This window comes from Bemisia tabaci, chromosome 1, assembly GCF_918797505.1.
Source record: "Bemisia tabaci chromosome 1, PGI_BMITA_v3".
Lineage (NCBI taxonomy): Eukaryota > Metazoa > Arthropoda > Insecta > Hemiptera > Aleyrodidae > Bemisia > Bemisia tabaci.
In genome coordinates this window covers 63,508,425-63,529,737 of record NC_092793.1, presented here as the reverse complement: position 1 = coordinate 63,529,737, position 21,313 = coordinate 63,508,425, and the positions used below count along the sequence as shown (strand labels likewise).

Genomic DNA, 21,313 nt, shown 5'->3' with positions numbered 1-21,313 from the left:
TTTTTTGTATGATGGAACTGATGTTACGGTGGAATAATACTAAAAATTAATAGCTAACTGACCGAAAGTAATGTTAAAATAATCTGAGACATATTTTTCCTCCTAAAAAATGTAAAAATTTACAAACTTTTAAATGACTTCCCGTTCATAAATTACCTTTCTGCTTCTGGGAAAGATAATCAGTATGGTGGTTCAAATTCATAAGATTTTTTGTTAGTTTCTTATGTTTTTGGAAAGCTGCATTCTCGAAACATGAAATTAGTGTCGCGCAACTATCAGAATTTTTTTCAGGCTAAAAGAAGGAAGGTTTTCTGATTCTTCCAGAATTTTTGAAGTATTTTTAGACCTGGCGACCAACACAATATCAGAAATCCTTTTTCAGCCTACAAGAAATTTTGAGTGCCGAAAGTAATTTCCAGGTTTAAAGAATGCAGCGTTTCAGAAACATCAAACAATGACTAAAATTTTCTCAAATTCGAACCACCCTAATTATCAGGTATGTGGACGGTAGATTCATTTTAAAACATACGTAATAACATAAGGTTTTTTGATAGGTTTGTCAAATCGTTGCACCTATTACCGCCAGGAATTTTCCCGCCAGGGAATCCTGATAAAACGACCAACGCAGTAATTCAATTAATTGAGCCAATTCAGAATTATCAATTTCAGTTATGAGTCAAAATTTTTACTGCGTAGAAACAAACAAACGTAACAAAAGCGTGATAAAGTATTCAGCATTTTAAGTAAAATGTGTGATGCATGGGTTTAAATAATAATAATGAAACAAAATGTAGAAAATTAGAAAAGAGTACATTTATACATTAGAAAAATACAAAACATAAGACTAAAGAGCATAAAACATAAGAATGACAACAAGTGAAGAAAACAATGGAGTAAAACTTATAAAAGTACAGATATCTGCTCCTTCAATTCACTATCACTTGTAAAATTTTAAATGTGGATAAGTTATAGTCCAGCTATTGAGTTGCAAGCACCAAGTTAAGGAAAACGTGTGATGCGTGTGTTTAAATAATAATAATTAAACAAAATGTACAAAATTAGAAAAAAGTACATTTTTACATTAAATAAGTACAAAATGTAAGGATGACAACAAGTAGTGAAAAAATTACGGAGTACGATTTATTAGTGCACAATTTCATATGCATTTGATGGCAGAGATAAAGGAGCCTGACATCACAACGTGCTCTAGTCGAGTAGCCTGCAGTAAATTTAAATAGAATATTTAATGAGTTGGTGACACATAAAAAGTACAGATAGCTGCTCCTTTAAAATTTTAAATTTAGATAAATTATACCCCAGCTATTGAGTCGCAAGCACCGACGTTATGATAAATTGTGCATTGATATGTCTGTATGACAGCAACTTGCTACACAGTATTTGAGATAAACGTACAGAAAGTTGGAAATAAAAGTATTATTATGTAAGTATTACACCTAAAGGGGGCTTTTTTTTGGCAAAAAAAATCATTAAGAATAAGAGAATTCAAACTCCCAAGAAGCATTGATTGCAATTTCATTGCAATAAAATCACTATTTTTGGACAGCATTAGGATCATTTTCCACAATTTTGGGTGATTTCATCGCAGAATTATTACAATTTCATTATATGTACCGCCTCTTGCCTATATTTCCTGTTTGAAAGCGGAGATCGCGATATTATTGCAATGATATCGCGATTTTTCTGCACTTCAAATAGGAGATTGGCAACAGGTAGTACAGAAGATAAAATTGCAATAATTCTGTGATAAAATCGCCCAAAATCTGGGAAAATTTTTCAAATGTTGGCCAAAAATTGTGATTTTATCGCAGAAAAATCACAACATTTTCGCAACTTTACAGCAAATTTTTCATTACAAAATGCTATTTGGGGTATGGAGGATGTAAGAGTGATAGAGACATCAAATATAATCCTGTACCAGAAATACAAAATTATCTTGTCAAAGAACGGACAGTAATTTCAAAAAGTTTTCGAACGTAAAAACATTCTCAAATCATAATACATCTGTGCGTACAAAAGATGAGGGAGTGAAGTAAATTTTGGTTCTTTTTCTCTTACAGACTAAAACATTTAAAAAAAGAAAAATGTAAGTATAAAGACAATAGAATTAGAGAACAAGAAAACTTATCAGAACTGTAAGCAGAGAAATATTATTTTTCTGCAAGAATGCTGAGAACGAAAATAAAATATTTCATAAGTAGGAAAATCTAAATTTGTCTGAATGCCTCTGACATGGAAAATTAAAAAGGTGAGAGCGTAGTATTATTTTGTATTGAGATACTTAGAAGAAAAATTAGAGAATAAAGCATGGTAAAGAAGAAAAAAGGATGAATATGATCATAAATTTAATCGCTGCAACAGGAGGTAGTGAAAAATTATGTTGGCATTTGAATTAATGCCTCCATGATTATATCTTCTGCCTGTGAGGCTTTCTCAGGACCCATTGATCGAAGTTTAGAAGCAATATATGCACCAAAACGCTGATAGACATCCGCTGGTTCGTCAGTTTCTTTCATTGGAGGCTTTTCTGATTGCTTACTTGCGATGGTCTGAAAAGCAGAACCTGCCTGTTGAAGAACTTGAACAAATTGAGAATCAGTTGTTGCACTTTTCCTTCTTTTGATCGGTGGACCTGGTAACTTATTTTCCGAACCGACTCCATCATCAAGTGCCTGTAAGTAAATGCAAACAATAAATAGTAACATTGAAAAGGAAACGGAGAAATAATATGCATATATGATTTAAAGGTAAAGGTATTTTCATACATGGTCTAGTTCAGCAACTTATTGATTGTTACACTGTAAGCAGAGCAGCTGATTCAGAGAACTCACACCGTAAAAAACTATGGGGGCATCAGAAATTCGTAAAACCCCATATTAAGCGAGAAAAAAACACTTAAAATAATGTTCACCTTTGGTTTCTTGCACCAAGTCAGGCGTGTATGCAAATGACCATAAGAAAAATTTCAGCCCATTCTGGCATATCACGGTGAAAAACATGAGATTATTAAACAATAAATAACCCAATACTTAGTTGGGTGTTGCTAGGAACAAACCTCTTCTTCCCGCAGAATTGCTTCAAATATATCATCCTCCCCTGCATTATCTACAGTTCGGCGAGCTTCCAAAAAATCTTTGAGGAAGAGCATCTCCTCGTAAAATTTCATCGTGAGTTTGTAAACTTTAGCTGCTTCTGTATCGGTACCCTTTGATTCCCTTATCTTTTTCTGTTCCTGGGCAAATTGGGTTCTTAGAGAGTGCCATTTATTTTGGCTTTCAGTAACTGGAAGAAAAAGAAAAGCGTATTCAAGTTAAATTATGAAATGAAATTAGCAAATACCTCAACTAAAACCAGTGTTCATTCGGATTGTTCTGATTGTGCCAGAGAAATAGCCATTGGCGTCTAAGAAACGAAATGGCAGTCAAAGTTGGGTTGTAAGAAAATGATCGTCAGATTTTGATTTTCCCTTTCTCTGATCTCATTTGCATTAAGTAGCATAAATCGAAAATCATGTTTTCTTTCAGTAAAATAATACTTCTCTTAAAGTTGGACAGCGTTAAGCAAAGAGAAAACAAATGACTTGGTTCTCTTTGCTCATAGAGATTTTAAAAATCAAAATTATTATGGCCAAATCAATTTAATGATCTTCAAATGCGTTAAAAAAGAAGGACGTGTGAGGATGCTTGGGTATCAGAGAAAGCTCAAAATAAAATTATGGTGATTTAACCTAATACTGTGCATTTCATAAGCTTAATCAGCAAATAGAACCAAGAAACTTGGTTTCTTTCTACTAAACGCTGACCAGTTCATATTTTCCTATTGTATAATGACAAGTTTCATTTCTTCTTACTTTAAAGGAATCGAATAATTCAGCGTTGATATTATCTGCCGGCTAAATTCTTTTTGCTGAATGATAAAAGGAAATTTTCGACTGTTTTGTAAAGTCTATTATAAATTCAGCGTCTAGGAAACATACAAATATACATACTGCGCCCGTAGTGCAACTGTACTGTGGACGCAAGCCTAGGATGCACTGCTTTTCAGAAATTTGATGAGGAGAAAATATAAGTGCAATTGCGCGCTAGCAATATCCATGAAATAAATACTGAACCTACACATTATCCATTACATCATTAGTGGCAGCGGTTTAAGTCAGCCACTTGTACATTTATAATTAGGCATTGAAGATTCTTAAACGGCAACCCTATCGGCATCTCGTAGATTGGTAGGAAAGAAATTGACCGACAAGTTCCCCACATAAGTTGCAAGACCGTCAGTACATTTCAACAGCCAATCGCAGGCGAGTGGTTGGTAAACAAGAGTCTACCCTTCCGACAGGAAAATTTTTCGGTGATACGGCTGGTTTAATAAGTAGGCACCCCTTGCCTGTGATTGGCGCTTGAAATCTAGTGGAGGACTCTTGATTTCTGTATTAGGATTTTGAGCAGTGAATAAAAGAAAAGGCTCAAAGATTGACGTGATTCCATTCTAATGATCATCTGATGAAATTTAAATGAAATTAAAAACCATATCACTCACCAGTTGTGCCTGTTCTAAAAAGAGAGACTTGTGCAGCAACTTGCTCCCAACTTTTGAAGCGTTTCACCCGATTCTGATACCCATCATCTTTGGGGTTGAAGATAGAAGGGTGCTCCCTCACAGCCATGATGAGCTCAAGCAATTGCTCAGGACTCCACTTATTATCTACTTTCTTGGGTCTAGAAGCTGCAGATGAATTTGAAGGTGAAGTTTCTTTGGGTTTACTGGATACGCAGGGAGGTGAAGGTGCTTTCTGACTGCTATATGCGCTTGAAGGAGGTGACGGAGCTTTTTGCTTTTGACTGGTGGATGCGCAGGTACTCGTAGGAGGTGAAGGTGCTTTTGGATTAGTATTTGAAGGTTGTACAGGCAATCGCACATGATTAATGGCACTTTTATTTATTATTACTGGGACGGTTTTACCTTGTGCCGTCTGGAAGACTATGGAGGGTTTGGTAGACCCATCGGCAGATTTTATTAACTGCACTTTACAAACCTTATTCATATTTATAAAGAAACTTTATAGTCCACACTTTTTACAAGAAACTATTTTGTACAAAGTTCTGTACAAATTTTACACTATTTATACAGTCATATAATACAAAAAAATTATGTACTTTATCACAACTCACATAGCTTCAAAACATGATAGAAAATGATGGATGCTCTGCTCAGCCCCGACACATCGATGATCGCGAAATTTGCGCGGCCCGCGCAATTTTCACGTTCAACACTCACCGATGCACTGATGACTTCCATTTTCGCCTCCCATTTGCTACGTGGGCAGACGGCATAGTATGTAAAAATTAGCCTTTTTACCCGCTGTTTAATTTTTTATTATTGTATATTGGGATGGTCCGAAATAATTGAGGAAAAAAGAATGAAGAATCGAAGATAATTCGGTGTTAAACGGTAAATATCGTGCTGAATCGGGATCGCACGGAAATATCGTAGATGAATCGGGGTATGATAAGATTGTTCATTTTGAATTAGAATCGACCGGTAATGCTAGGAGTTCATTGTGATACATTGGAGTAGCTCTGAACAAACAAGGTGGATATAGAGGATGGATACAAATATAAATTGCGAAACATACAAAGAAATCTGGAACTCTTAGAGAATTGATGAAGATAACAGTGATGATGTGCGGGGTCAATAGGAATAAATCGGAACTATCCGAAATACATTTGAGTGAAATTGGATATTGTAAGGGTTGATAGGGACAACGCGATGAACAGAGGTATGCACTGTGATGAATCGGTGCGAATTGAGAATATCAGTGATCATCATTATAAGTTTACTCTATAGTATAAAGCTGCTGTGACCACTCACTCTGCCCCCCCCCCCCCCCTTAAAAAAATGGCCGAAGAGATTTCCTAAAAAATGTGTACACGCTTAGCTATTGTAATGAGGAGTTGATCAAAATTATTCCTTTTCCAATCAGCTGTCTAGGACGCCCGCAAAGAAGCGAAAAGTTGAAAAGAAGGAGAAGAAGGAAGAGCGAAAAGATGTTTCTACGTATAGTAATGGATTGGAGATACGAGGTTGTTCACGCGCACCGCGCCGGCGCAGAACAGGTTCAATCCTGTCGCGTGACGTCACAGCATTGTAAACGAGAGAGGGTTGTTCAAAATCGGCGCTTTTGCCCTACTCTTGGATTTTGCCCGGAGTTGGATGTTTTTCCGTATCACAAGACACGCCTTTTTCCGGCATTGGCAAGTTCACCCGAAATTTTTCCCGCGCGCTACAGCGTTACTGTTGAAAACAGGCAAATTCCGTAAGTGGCATTAAATTTGAGCTATGAAGTTGCGGTTTTAACGAAAATTCTCTAAAAATTGCGCACTCTTAGGAAATGACCATGTTTTTAATGTCGCATTAATTTAATGCATTATTACCAATTTTTCGACTTTTCAATTCGACAAATTTTACAAGTCCGCTAATACCCAAAAAAGCTATCTTTTGATTTGAATGAAAAGTTGTCGAATCGGTAGTTCGTTTAATTACGTATCCATCGATATATTGTAGCTCGCAAGGGAATTTTTGGTTCGCGAGATATCGTAATTTTTGTAAACATCTTTATGGAGCGACAACGCTTTCTGAGTCCAGGCAGATAGAAATTTTAGCTTCCAAAACACCGGGTAGTATTAATTCCATGATTTCCTACGTGATAAAAAAAGCAAAGATGATGGCCCTGGCCTGAAATGCTATCTCGGCTCCTCTTCAATCAATTTACGTGAAGCTCGGCATGAGAGGGCACTTTTCGACGGGAAACTTGAAGTTTTGGTCCGATTTCAAACATTTTAAAATCCACGATGGTAGCTGTGGCCTAATATGATACAGGGTTATTCAAAAGTTACGCACCACTGGCCATAACTTTAGTTCTAATTATGATATCGATTTGCGGTTTGTGGCGTCCTTCCTCATATCGAGGGGGAAACTTTTTGAGGTACTGTTCAGTTCTTCACCCCCCCAGGGGGAGGGGGGGCGGGGGGCAACTCAAAAATTTCAAATGGCAACCCCCATCATGTGATACATCGTTAGAAAGAGCATAAAAAAAGAAAATTTTTGGCGCAAACCGGAAGTCGATCTGACCCCCCTGTCAAAAGTTAGGGGGGTCCAAAGGTTATTTAGGGGGTCCGTACCTTCATTTTTTAGAGTAGCTTCGGCGGCTCTTGGACATACCGTTTCTCTTTTCAAAGAGTCCTCGAATACTCCAAGTCTGATACCGAAGTCTTCATATTGCCCCCGGGCCACCACAGCCCCCCGTAGGGGGGGATGGGCCTGTTACAATGAAACATTGCATTAAAATGCGAAAAGTCACAGAAGAGCTTCAAACTTAGCATCAAATCCGAGTGGAACTTCTTGCCGATGTTAACGCAAACGCAGCCTGCGACTTTAAAGTGAGTTTTCAAAACTCTTAGCCCCCTGCCCCCCTCATTTTTGGTTGCAGAGCGGGTAAAAACCGGGAAATTCACTACAAATAATGCCCAAAACTAATGTCCAACTTGAGGAGGACCCTTGAAACGTTGCGATCAGTCGGAGAATTGGAATACAAGGACTGCCACCCCCTTGAAGTACGGAAACATCCAAAACACCCCCGCTGCCCCCCTCATTTTTCGTTGCGGAGCGGGTAAAAACCGGGAAAATCGCCAGAAATGATGCCCGAAACCACTGTAGAACTTGACGAGAACCCTTGAAACGTTGCGCTCAGTCGGAGAACTGCAACACAGGAACTGCCGCCCACTTTAAGGACGGAAACATCCATAAAACCCCCGCTGCCCCCCTCTTTTTTCGTTGCAGAGCTGGTAAGAACCGGTTCATCGTTTCTGGCGATTTTCCCGGTTTTTACCCGCTCTGCAACGAAAAATGAGGGGGGCAGCGGGGGTTTTATGGATGTTTCCGTCCTTAAAGTGGGCGGCAGTTCCTGTGTTGCAGTTCTCCGACTGAGCGCAACGTTTCAAGGGTTCTCGTCAAGTTCTACAGTGGTTTCGGGCATCATTTCTGGCGATTTTCCCGGTTTTCACCCGCTCCGCAACGAAAAATGAGGGGGGCAGCGGGGGTGTTTTGGATGTTTCCGTACTTTAAGGGGGTGGCAGTCCTTGTATTCCAATGCTCCGACTGATCGCAACGTTTCAAGGGTCCTCCTCAAGTTGGACATTAGTTTCGGGCATTATTTGTAGTGAATTTCCCGGTTTTTACCCGCTCTGCAACCAAAAATGAGGGGGGCAGGGGGCTAAGAGTTTTGAAAACTCACTGTAAAGTCGCAGGCTGCGTTTGCAAGAAGTTCCACTCGGATTTGATGCTAAGTTTGAAGCTCTTCTGTGACTTTTCGCATTTTAATGCAATGTTTCATTGTAACAGGCCCATCCCCCCCTACGGGGGGGCTGTGGTGGCCCGGGGGCAATATGAAGACTTCGGTATCAGACTTGGAGTATTCGAGGACTCTTTGAAAAGAGAAACGGTATGTCCAAGAGCCGCCGAAGCTACTCTAAAAAATGAAGGTACGGACCCCCTAAATAACCTTTGGACCCCCCTAACTTTTGACAGGGGGGTCAGATCGACTTCCGGTTTGCGCCAAAAATTTTCTTTTTTCATGCTCTTTCTAACGATGTATCACATGATGGGGGTTGCCATTTGAAATTTTTGAGTTGCTCCCCGCCCCCCCTCCCCCTGGGGGGGGGGGGGGTGAAGAACTGAAAAGTACCTCAAAAAGTTTCCCCCTCGATATGAGGAAGGACGCCACAAACCGCAAATCGATATCATAATTAGAACTAAAGTTATGGCCAGTGGTGCGTAACTTTTGAATAACCCTGTATCTTGGCTTCACTCCGATCGATTTTCGTGAAATTCGGTATGAGGGGTTATTTTGCAACGGGTCAATTTTTGGTAGGATTTTCAACATTTCAAAATCCAATATGGCGGCCGCGCTATATAATGCGGTCCCGGCTCCTGGAACATAAATTTCTATACAACTTGGTGAAAAAACAAGATGAAGACGAAGATGTTGTCTTCTCATCGATTTTCTAGTTATTATTATTATTATTATTACTCTATATAAAGCTGCTGTTCCCACTCACTATGCCCCCCCTAGAGAAAAATTGGCCAAAGCGATTTCCTTTAAAATTGGTACACGCTTAGCTATTGTAATGAGGAGTTGATTAAAATTATTCCCATTCAAATCCGCTGCCTCGGATGCCCGCAAGAGCGAAAAGTTATTTCTCCATATAGTATTACATTGGAGATACGCGGTTGTATACGCGCATCGCGCCGAACACGTTCAATCCTGTTGCGTGACGTCACTGCCTTATAGACGAAATTTAAGGTTTTAGGAGGGATTTTTCGACGAATGTTTGTGGAAATTGGTAAGCGGGGGTATTTTTCTCGAGGAATCTCGAATTTTTGGTCGGATTTTCAAAATCTCAAAATCCAAGATGGCGGCCGTGGCCTAAAATGCTAAGTCGGCTCCTGTTTGATCGATTTTCGTGAAACTCGGTATCCAGAGGTATTTTTCTCGAGGGATCTCGAATTTTTGGTCGGATTTTCAAAATCTCAAAATCCAACATGGCGGCCGTGGCCTAAAATGCTATGTCGGCTCCTGTTTGATCGATTTTCGTGAAACTCGGTATCCAGGGGTATTTTTCGACGAGAAACTCGAATTTTTGGTCAGATTTTCAAAATGTCTAAATCCGAGATGGCGGCCGTGGCCTAAAATGCTAAGTCGGCTCCTGTTTGATCGATTTTTGTGAAACTCGGAGATATACGGTACTTTTCAACGGGGAACTCGAATTTTTGGTTAGATTTTCAAAATTTCAAAATCCAAGATGGCGGCCGTGGCCTAAAATGTTCTATCGCTTCCTGATATCGATCGATTTTTGTGAAATTCGGTATTAGGGGGTATATTTCGACGGGAAATTAGAATTTAAGGTCCGATTTTCAAAATTCAAAAATCCAAGATGACGAACGTGCTCTAAATTGTTATCTCGGCTTCCGATCCATCGATTTTTGTGAAATTCGTTATTGGGAGGTGTAATTCGACGGAAAACTCGCATTTTTGGTCAGATTTTCAACATTTCCAAATCCAAGATGGCGGCCCCGCACGAAAACGCGGTCCGGACTCCTAGAACATCAATTTCTGTAAAACTTGGTGAAAAAGAAGATTAAAGACATAGATGTTGTCTCATCATCAATGTTAAAAACTGTGCGGGGCGGTGGCGGCTCGCGGAGCGAGTCGCAAGTTCGTCGCGAAGCGTAGAACTGGGGTCCCAGCTCGCAAAGCGAGCTTATCACGACTAGTTACTCAATAAAAAGCTGCTGTTGCCACTCACTCTGCCCCCCCTCCCCCAAAGAAAAATTGGCGGAAGCGATTTCCTTTAAACTTGGTACATGCTTAGCAATTGTCAAGAGGAGTTGATCAAAATTATTCTGATTCCAATCCGCTGCCTAGGACGCCCGCAACAGCGAAAAGTTGTTACTCCCTATAGTAATGCATTGGGGATACGCGGTTATATACACCCACCGCACCGAACAGCGAACACTGAGCAGGCTCAATCGTGTCGCGTGACGTCACGGCATTGTAGACGAAATTTCAGGTATCAGGGGGGATTTTTCGACGGATATATATGAAAATTGGAGATAGGTGGTATTTTTCGACGGGACACTCGAGTTTTTGGTCAGATTTTCAAAATTTCAAAATCCAAGCTGGCGGCCGCGCTATATAATACGGTCCCGGCTTCTGGAACATCAATTTCTGTGAAACTTGGTGAAGAATAAGATGAAGATGAAGATGAAGATGTTGTCTTTTCATTAAAATTGAAAACTATGTGGGGAGGGGGCGGTTCGCGGAGCGAGTTGCAAATTCATCGCAAAGCTCAGAACCGGGGGTCCAGGGGCACTCCCCGGGTAGGCGTGTCAGCTCGCAAAGCGAGCTAATCACGGCTAGTGATGGATAAGTATAACTAGGGACGGATAGGGATAGATACGGGGATGAAATTGGGGCTCATAATAGTGAGTACGTAAAATTGATTTGCGAGGAATGAAGAAAAATATGGCTATCTCTGGATAATTTGGGTCGACCAACAAAGGTAAAGTGGGGGATTCGGGTTTACTCTTAACAATTAATAAAAAATATTGAATAATATAGGACGGTAGGAATAATTGAGATAAATTTTCACCGGAAACCGGAATGATTAATGATACGCGTGTATTCAGTGAGTATTGTGTTCCTTGTATTTGGCGAATTTTGTATTGGAAAAGTTTTATTATAAAGTTGAATAGATAAGTCGATTCCCTACTCCGTATTGGATTTTTTCGATGAATTAATTGACACGGTTGTTTCTGTAATTTCTGCTGAAGTCCTGTTTTGATTTTGTTTTTCATACTACATCAGCACTTTCGGCATTTTCATGAAGTTGACCAGGGGACTGGAACACTTTTTTTTTCGACTGATGAGTGGTATATTATCGGTGAATAATTAATCGAAATATTAATATTAGGATAATTGGACTCCATTTTGCAATTTGGAACTACGAAGTTCTGGCTCATCTGAAAAAAACACTTATGTGCATAGGGAAACTAATGGTACATACGTTGTTTTTAAACCGGGCCAGAATATATAGTTCCAAATTGCAAAATTCAGTCCAATTAATCGAATCGAAAGACATGATTTATCTATTAATTAATCACGAATAGAAAAACTACGTATTTCGTACGTATTCGTGAGATCAGGTTGTCCAAATAACCAAGTGCCTCAGGCTTCTTTCAATTCCTTTAGGAGTTTCCCCCTTCTTCCTTTTTCTCCTAAAATTACACATTTAATACGTGACATTTGTAACTTGCACTAACTTCTTTTTAGCATCAACACGTCCATTGGAGGTACGTGTGTTTTGCTATTAAAACTTGAAATAAAGAGCATTTACATTAATTACACATATCTCTACCTCAGATAAGAGATTTTCGAAACAGTCGCAGGAAAATTATTGTCCTCCTTCGCCCGACGAAACCTTGTAAATCTATTGAGACCGAGGTTTTCTGCAGAAATAATAAAATACCTCTTACACCTCGAACCCGTTCAAAGGGATTTAATGACGTTAATTTCTTTGAGTGAACCTTAATAAACCTCGTAAAGCCAACACTTAATTACCAGTTAACTCCCCCTCTACCCACAACCACCGCCCTCCAGGCACTCACGATATCCAATTCATCAATTACGACATACACTCGATAAGACGCCTGGAGAGACTAGGAAAATGCTCTTACGAATAATTATAATTCTTATGCACGTAAAATATGCCCCAGATATCAAGATCAAAGATATATGTATGCACGACACCCAACCTACGAGGCGAAGTTATTTCGCGTGACGACGCTGCGCACGATAGCACGTTAAAACAAAAAACCAACATCCACAGAAAAAAGAGAGAAAGAATTTATTTGACAGCCGTGCTTTTAACAAAGAGAGAAATCATTATTATAAACTTCGAAGGATTCAGACTTTATGTCATTTCCACCTTCTTCTATTTCACTCGAGAGGTTGCCGGATTGTGCGATAATTGTGAATTTTTTTCATGGATTTGAATTGGGAAAAGTGCTGAAAAAGCAACTTATCTGGCAACAGTAGAGTCCGAGAGGGACGAGAGGCTGCCTTTCTGGGAAAACCCATGATTTAGCCGGACATGTCATTATAACAAATTGGTTCCGTTTGAAACATCAAATGTATAAAAGGGAAAGCTATTTTAAAATAATAACTGAAAATGGACATAGATTGCTACATAAAAGGAAACAATGAAAGGGGAAGGAAAGGAAAGGAAATAAGGATATGATTACTAATGCAATCAGAGAGAATAAAATAAAAACATCGGAAAAATTTATACGCTATGAAAATATTAGAAAAAAACACAAGTGGGCTCATAGTGATTCGGAACTCGAACTACACTATCGTTGAGGAGTTCATAGACCAGACGCCACCGATATAACTTTCTTAGGAAGTAAAGATGAACTTTTGCTATTTCAGCGAGTCATTCGCGGAAGAAGAGCCACAGATTGTCACTTTCCTACACCCGACAGGACTGACGTCCCAGTCAAATGCGTTTTTTAGGAAATGCTCGATCCCAATCATTTTGTATGTATGTATAGGCAGCTTTCACGGCGCGCTAGGGCGCTTTGCGACGCCTACTCTCGACAGGAAATTGTCATGGTAGAGATCCTCCGGAAACTGGCATCTCTCCATCACTTCATGGATGCCCTCTACCCACCGTTTGGCTGGACGTCCTCTCCGTCGCCTACCTAGGGGGATCCACTCCAACACCTTCTTCGGCAACCTGGTATCAGCCATTCTCTGCACACGCCCATACCATACCAATTGCTTGGTCATGATATCGTGCACAATCGTCCCCTCAACGCCCATTATCTCTCGGACACGTTCATTCCTGACACGTTCTCTCCTCGAGATTCCAGCCGATCTTCACCAGAAATTCATCTCTGTCGCCTTGAGCATTTCTTGGGTCCGCTTCTTCAACTGCCACACTTCACAGCCATAAGTGATTATAGGCTTGACAAACGAGTTAAAAATCTTCTTTTTGTTGTCCTTGGCGATACTTTGGTCCTAAAGAATCCCATCAGGCATGGCGATGGCTTTCCTTCCTTGAAGATCACAGTCCCGAATGGCCTGATCCAACTTCCCATCCGAAGTCAGCTTCACCCCCACGTACTTGTATTGTTAGTAACTTTCTATATGTTGACCATCCTCCAGGACTATGCCTTGCTGAGCACCCCCGACTGACATCTTTTTTGTCTTACGGAGACTAACCTCGAGGCCCCACTCACGATACTCCTCAACCAACTTCCGGGTCATATACCCCGCGTCATCGTGATCTTGACTCATGACTACCTGGTCGTCAGCAAAGCATAGCGTGAACAGTGTTTCTTGGTCATTCAGAGGAGCGCCCATTCCGGCACACTTTCTTTTCCATTCCTTCAGAACGTGCTGTAGATATATCTTAAATAATAAAAGGATTGGACGGGTTTCGTGACCTTGAGATTCCCGGTCCCGTCCCTCGGCCCTCCCGAGTCCTACGCTCTTGAAATTTGGTCGGCGTGATCCCGGCGGCCGGCTCTACCGTCCCTCCGCGGGTTTTTCCGGTCCGACCCTCCGGGGGGTTGCTGCAGCCCTCAAGGGTTTTTTTCGGAAAAACTGCCACCGCTCCCGCCCCGTTTGTCTTTTCGGCTCGGAATTCGGCACCCGGGCGCCCCCCGGCGGCCGGAGCTTAACTCCGGAAAATTACCGACCCCGACCTCCCAGGAAGGGCACTGCGCCCCGAAAGGCTGTTTTTTCCACCCTTACGTGTTGACGGTCACTTCGTACCCTTTCGTTCGTCCTCCGGGTTCCTGGCTCCGTCTGCCGGTGGGCCCTGGGTCGTGGACGCCTGCTAAGTTCGGTTCGGGTTTGGGGATCCCACCATCCGGGGGGGCGCGGGGACTCTTTTTGTGTTTTCGGGAAAATCGTCCTGGCTCCCTCCCCGCCGGACCGATCAGGGCCGCGTTTGGACCGGCAATTCTGCCCTTCGTTCCGCCTGGGTGGTGAGAGCGCCCCCCGGGGAGCCGTAAGGAGGGCGTCGCGGGAGCCCCCCGGAATGTTGGTGCTGACCCAATTTCTTAGTGGGTCGCGCGGATTTTGGAAACGGATGGCCGGATTGCTGTTGCTATGGTTACCTATGCTCATATGACAGCATACGGCTTGAACGCGCGGTGTCGCCGGATCTCCCTCGATAGTTATAGGTGTTCACTACTGCGCTTCGTCAGGAAACCGGAATCTGGCACTTTCGCGTTATTTTTCTTCTTCAGCTCTTAATAGTTCGCAGTTTTATGATCTTCTGAACTCTATATAGTAAAAGGATTGGACGGATTTCGTGACCTTGAGACTACCGTCCTCGTTCCGCGGTCCTCCCGTCTCCTGCGCTCTTGAAACTTGGTCGGCGTGATCCCGGTGGCCGGCTCTCCCGTCTCTCCGCGGGTTTTCCCGGTTCGACCCCCCCCCCCCCCCCGGAGGGATTGCTGCAGCCCTCAAGGGTTTTTCTGGAAAAACCGCCGCCGCTCCCTCCTCCTTCGTCTTTGCGGCTCGGGATTCGGTACCGGGACGCCTCCGGGCGGCCGGAGCTTAAGTTTCGGGAATTTCCGACTTCGGCCCCTCCGGGGGGGGGGGGCTGCTCCCCGAAAAGCCGCTTTTTCTACTCCTCCCTTGTCATGTGGACTTCGTACCTTCCCGTTTGTCCCTCGGGCTCCCTGATATTGGTCTCAAAATTTAGAAACGTCTTCAAACAGGAGCGTAGGCAATACGCATGGCATACATAATAAAGCAATATTCCTACGGTTTTTTAGCTATCCTTGCAACTTGTGGGCACCCGCGTATTATTTTTCTTTTTCCGCTATTTAAATGCTTTTTCGGGAAGTGTTGGCCGACTTGATGATCGCGGCTGTTCAATAATTTTATTTTAAGAGGAGAAGAGGGGGAGGATTTCAATTTTGCTAACATTACTGATAGTTTTGAATTTTGATGCCCTCATTCATCAGATACCCTAAAAGGAAACTGATTAAAAACGCTGCGTCCTGCAATCCTAAGTTTTAATTCTCGCTATAACATTTTGCGTGCTATTTGGTGGGGACTTGAGGGTTACTGCGGCGGTTCAATAATTTCATTCATAAGAAGAGAAGAGGAGGAAGATTTGAATTGCTGAATCGCGGAACATGGGCAATATTCTTGAATTTTAATTTTTTTCATCGTTTGTACCTATGTTCTAGCGTCGCATTGCCAAAAAACAAAAAAAACAAAAAAAAAATAATTGAAATCAAACGCTGAGTCCTGCAATCTTAAGTTTCAGCAGTCGCTATAACACCGTGCGATTGCAATTACTCCCCAAAATAAATTAAAATGTTCCCAGCTACGTTCACTAAAATTGACCGCAATTGCAATAATATTCACCAAAAGTATCCTCCGACAGTTTTCGGAAAAATCGGCCTGGTTCCCTTCCTGCCAGGCCGATCGGAGCCGCGTTTGGAGCGGAGGTTCTGCCCTCCATCTCGCGTCGGGCGGTGCAAAGAAACTTTATTAGGCATGCAATACTAGGTTCCCCATGGGATTTTGGCTGCTTCATCCGAACATGGATTTAGCTTTTTTCCATCGTGCACAGATTTTCCGCAACACTGATACTTCTCTGGCAAAGTTAGATTTGTAGGAAAAATTCCTATTTTTACGGGGAACATATAGACCTAATAGGTGTTAGGTAAAAGACGTTAAGAGAGAAAAATAATTTGATTTTCATGTTTTATTTTTTATATTGGAGAAAAATTATCCATACGGTGTGTACAAGAACCTCAAAATCATTAAAAAAAAAAATCAAATCATGAGTTGAAAAACGCTAATTCCGCGAGTTTCAATAATCGCGTCAAACACAGTTCAGATACCGTAAAATGTATGTTAGCGCCTACATTACAGAAGGAATATTTCACGCATTGCGCGTTCACCAAGGGTGCGTGCTGGGGTTGAGAATGTGTACTATGTCGTTGTAGGGCCTACCCTACCGCGGGGCACACGGTGTCCTGGAATTTTGCACTTTTGGACTCAATAACACATTTCTTGTTTCAAGCTTCCATCAAACGGTCCATCGCAAATATTTCACTATCCTATTCCACTCCTCGATCTGAGAAATCTCTGTTTTGCAATGTTGTCTTTTCAGTTTGCTGATCAAAAGCATCAGTCACTGACAAATGGGAAGCATACAAGAAAATTTCGCGAACGACAATTTATCCATTCCAAATATTCTTCAATGTACTTAGCACAAAAATAGAGCAAAAGATCGAGTTATTAACGAGATACATACTTACTGGGAACAATGGTCCACTTTTAATTTTTTTTAGATTTGTTTGAAATTGTTCAACCCACCTCGGATAGATTTATGAACGCTGATATCGAACATCACGTCCGTTTTTTTGGGTTAGGTATTGCGTCAATGTTCTCCGCAAAAATAGGAATTTTCCCTACAAATCTAGCTTTTCCAGAGAAGTATCAGTGTTCCGGAAAATCTGTGCATGATGGAGAAAAGCTAAATCCGTGTTCGGATTCAGCAGCCAAAATCTCATAGGGAATTTAGTATTCCATGCCTACGAAAGTTTCTTTTCTAATCCTAACATCGAGGTTTTTGCGGACCAGTGCTCCTAATCGCCCATATAACACCATGTATAACTCATCCGGTTGTTGTGCGCCGGAAAGGAAATAAGGAAAACATTTTTCTCAGATACTAGTGGCTGATTCTCATTCAATTTTTGCCTCTCAATCCGAAAATGATCTTATTTTTTATCTAAAATCTACCAAAATTTTGAAAAATAGATTTTACAGCTCAAAAAAATCCCCTCTTTTTGGAATATTGATTTTTCCGAAGGTTTTGGAAGAGAACGAGGATCATTTTCGGCTGCAGCGTCAAGAATTGAGTGGGAATAACTCCACTTGTTGTGTGAGAAATAAAATTTCCCTCTCTCCTCCGACGCATAACAATCGGATGAGCTGTACATGGCTTTACAAAGGCGGAAAGGAGCACTTGTCCGAAAAAATATTGATGTCAGGAACAGATAGGAAACTTGAATAAGCATGCGATTAATGGCTCTTGTGTAATTTTGGCAGCTGAATCCGAAAATCACCGTATTTTCTCTGCTGTCATTCAGTCTGCATAAACTGCTACGTGCGAATCACGTAAGGGTCGCTAGTCTTAAATAGAGTCGGTGACTGACAACACCCCTGCTTAAGCCCCTTGGTGACATAAAATCCGTCGGAAGCCTACATTGACACTTCATTCTTGCAAAAGCCCCCCGATAAAACTGTTTGACTGCCCCAATAAGTTCTTCTTTAAAACCAGATTTTTCCAGTACGTCCCAAAGTTTCAAAACAGGAACGCTATCATACGCGTTATGAATATCCAAGAAAACTAAATAAAGCTCCTGACCAACAATCATCCTCTTTCCGGTTAACTGGGTAACACAGAACAGATGATCAGCAATACACCGACCAGTCCTAAAACCTGCTTGCTCCTACGCCTCGAACGGGGTCCACTCCTCTTCGAAATTCACTTTCAACACTTTTCCATACATTTTACTTAACGTTACAGTTACCGCTAACCCTCTGTAGTTCCCACAGTCATCTTTCATTACCTTTTTAAAAGACGCTGCTAGCCACGCCTCTTTCCATTTTTCTGGGACCTCATCACCGTCGATGCTTTTTTGTAGCAAATCCCTGACAAGAGTAACCGATTTGCCAGTCCCACATAATTAACTCGGCTGGAATATTACCCCGCCCGCATATTCCCAAACCCCGCGTGAAATGTGAAAAATCTAGCCCGTCCTCAAAATCTTTATCCGCTGCCTTCTGAGCCCTCCCGCAGTCGGCATGGCTTTGGGCACTGCGGCCATCCTTTCTCCTTTCTCTCGTCTGATTGTCTCTTCAACCCTCCGAAATGAATGGGGGTGACCTCACGGTCCACTCTTTTTGTTTTCCGGATAACATCGTCTTCCTCCTCAAAACAAGCCCTTCGCAGAGTTGTCACACGATGAGCGCATTTTTAAATGCACCATTGACTAGTTCAAGAAAAACCGTGATTATTCGATCCACTTGGGATGATTTTTTTCAGGTCAGAGTCAAGTCATACCCTGTCTCTTCCGAAATGGATATCAAATAACGAACATCGATGATATTGATGCAGGCGGCGTGTTGCCTCCTAATTTATCAGTGTCCAGGGGATGTTCGTGCCTGATTTGATTCATTACAATGTTTCCAAACACCGCGAAAAAAGTGATCAACCTTGCTTTAAAACCTCATTTTCATTTGAAATTTCAGTATTTATAAGTTTACAAACTCACTAGATGGCGCAAGTATACTTGCCGCCAGCGTCCGCGTGCCCAAGTCTCGGGCTGGTTTTCACGACCTCTCGAGCTTGGTAGCAGTTAATTCAGGAGGCTGCGCTGCACTAAGGGTGGCCCAACAAGGCCGAAACGCGTCTGCAGTTGCCTTCCTGAATGGACGTAACTAGTGTTGCTCCAAACAGCATATCTCTCAGAGGGAAATTTGTGCTCGAATGAACTTTTCCCTCTGTATTGAGATTTTCAGCTTTATGCTGAATTCTTTGACGGACGTTGGCAAAAAAAACTCCAACATTTATAGGTTTCTGCCCTTATTCATTGAATATTAATATCCAGTCTCTGAAACGACGAAGTTGAATGATGAACTTTTTTGGGGAACATTTTTATTTTTCATGTAAATTTCTATTCCTCTTTAATGGGGTTTTAATATCTCTCTTATTGGTTCGGGTGAGACACCAAGTGCATATTCATCCTCGCAAATGCAGAGACTTTTTTTTATAACTCTTCTTCACCACCTATTCATTGTTTATCCTTTCAAGCAAGGTGATAGGTTCTGCACAGAGCTATAAGTAAAAGAAAGGAAATATTTGAAAGAAAGAAAAAAAAATTACTTGAATTTTTCGTCAAGAATACTGCTCTTGAATCAAGAATAAGATCACTTGAATAAAGCCGAATCCTGCTTGATATGAGCGGCTGCCTTCTCAAAGTACGCATTTTGCAGCTTAAGTCAAGAGAAATCTCCTCTCAGCGGCAAATTCAAGAATATTTCTTCTTACATGATAATTTTTTTTCCAGTGCAGAAGTTCCGCAAATTCCACTAATTAAAGAGGCTTGTGAGATGCATATGCATTGCACTGCTTTAAAAATGTTCCGAGAATTTTCCATCAGAAATGTTTTTTACAAAGAACAAAACGGCAGGCATAGTCAATAGACAAGTTTATTCATCATGTGATCAACGAAGGTGACGGCATGACTCTACATTGCGAAATTTTCTGCATTAAAAAATATTTTCACTGCACATAATTGAGGCATTTTTCGGTGAAAGAGCGTATGAGACGTCCAATGCTGCTAAGATTGTGTAACGTAGTTCTCTATCCGACTGTTTTGCTATTAATTTTTCGTTGAATCTGCTCCGAGTTTTTCCTGGTTGTAAGGACGTACATTGACTGTGAATGAATTTCATTTGCCGCGAACGCTATGAAACTTGCGCAATCATAGCAGCATTGCAAGCTCCATTCGCCATTTTGCCGAAAAAGTCCTCAAATTCTGCTTTTAAAAATATTTTCACTGCATAGAAACAAGCCAAAATTGGAACCTTGGTTTGTTCTAAAGAAGAGGGACCAGCCTGAGCCGAGCCGACCCGAGCCGCGTCGCGGCCGGTGCGGAGGAGTCTCAGACCCGCACAAGGGGCTGCGGTTGGGGTCTAAACTGGATTTCACATTCAACGCGGGGTTTGGGAATATGCACCCCGCCCAGGAGCTCTTCCATTCCTCAATTCCCTGATTGCTTTGACCACCTCATCTACTTGAATTTTTATTGAGTGTTCCACGCCTGTGCTCTCAGCATTCCCCGTTTGACACTCTGGTCGATCTTCCGTCAATAATTTACTGAAATGTTCTTCAAGCTGGGAGATTATTATCGGAGATAAAGTGTCTCGAGGTTAGATTAGGTTAGGTTAAATTAGGTTAGTGTAACCTTCTCAGACCTTTGATCAGCTTCCAGCTCTCAGCACTCTTCTTTCCCCCCAGGTATGTGTCAATTCTTAAGCAGTTGTTCTCCCAAGACTCGTTTTTCTTCCTGGTTACTAAAAGACGAACCCTCGCCTGGGCTTTCCTATACGCACCGCGGGTGCCTGCAGAACTAGAAGCCAGATAGTCATGGTACTTCCTACGCTTTTCTTCAATTACCTCCTTTACCTCTTTGTCCCACCTGCGGGGCGATTATTGAAATGCTATCGACTGTACGTCGCCGCTTTGTCGTGTCGCGCCATCGACTAAGCATATGCTTAGTCGATGGCGCGACACGACGAAGCGGCGACATACAGTCGATATCATTTCAATAATCGCCCCGCAGTAGGGTTTCAGCACATCCTTACTCTAATTACACATACCCAGGGCTCCCTCCGCAGCTGAATGAATACAACTTTTAATGAACTAGTAAAACTCTTCTGCAGTATCGAAAGTTTCTACTCCCAGTTTCTCATCCAGCCGCTTCTTGAAGAGCGCTTTTACGCTTTCATTCTGTAAGCTATCGATGTTGTAGTGCACTTATTCGATCTTCGTTTCTTGTGGCTGGCGCTTTTGTTGTTGCAAGGTATTGCTCTGCAGCTCATACTTAACCGGAAATGCAATCTCCGCCT

At 41.7% G+C, this 21,313-nt stretch overlaps 2 protein-coding genes across 8 annotated transcripts in view; both read right to left on the bottom strand.

Moving 5' to 3' along the window:
* Positions 1-21,313, bottom strand: part of LOC109040504 (serine/threonine-protein phosphatase 2B catalytic subunit 2) — a 415,824-nt gene that overhangs the window by 280,250 nt on the left and 114,261 nt on the right. The window lies entirely within an intron of this gene.
* LOC109040506 (uncharacterized) lies at positions 792-20,928 on the bottom strand. The gene is made up of 3 exons (XM_072305224.1): positions 4,558-20,928; positions 3,074-3,300; positions 792-2,690 (listed from the first exon to the last, which is right to left on the bottom strand). The coding sequence occupies exons 1-3, from the start codon at positions 5,060-5,062 to the stop codon at positions 2,394-2,396; spliced, it is 1,029 nt and encodes a 342-aa protein (XP_072161325.1). The 5' UTR covers positions 5,063-20,928; the 3' UTR covers positions 792-2,393.

What these genes read in the sequence shown, in the direction of transcription:
- LOC109040506 (XM_072305224.1), bottom strand. Translation starts at nt 5,062, where the DNA reads ATGAATAAGGTTTGTAAAGTGCAGTTAATAAAATCTGCCGATGGGTCT. An exon ending in TTTTAGAACAGGCACAACTG is followed by an intron (nt 3,301 to 4,557) that starts GTGAGTGATATG and finishes TTTTTCTTCCAG; the next exon opens with TTACTGAAAGCCAAAATAAA. An exon ending in CAATTCTGCGGGAAGAAGAG is followed by an intron (nt 2,691 to 3,073) that starts GTTTGTTCCTAG and finishes ATTTACTTACAG; the next exon opens with GCACTTGATGATGGAGTCGG.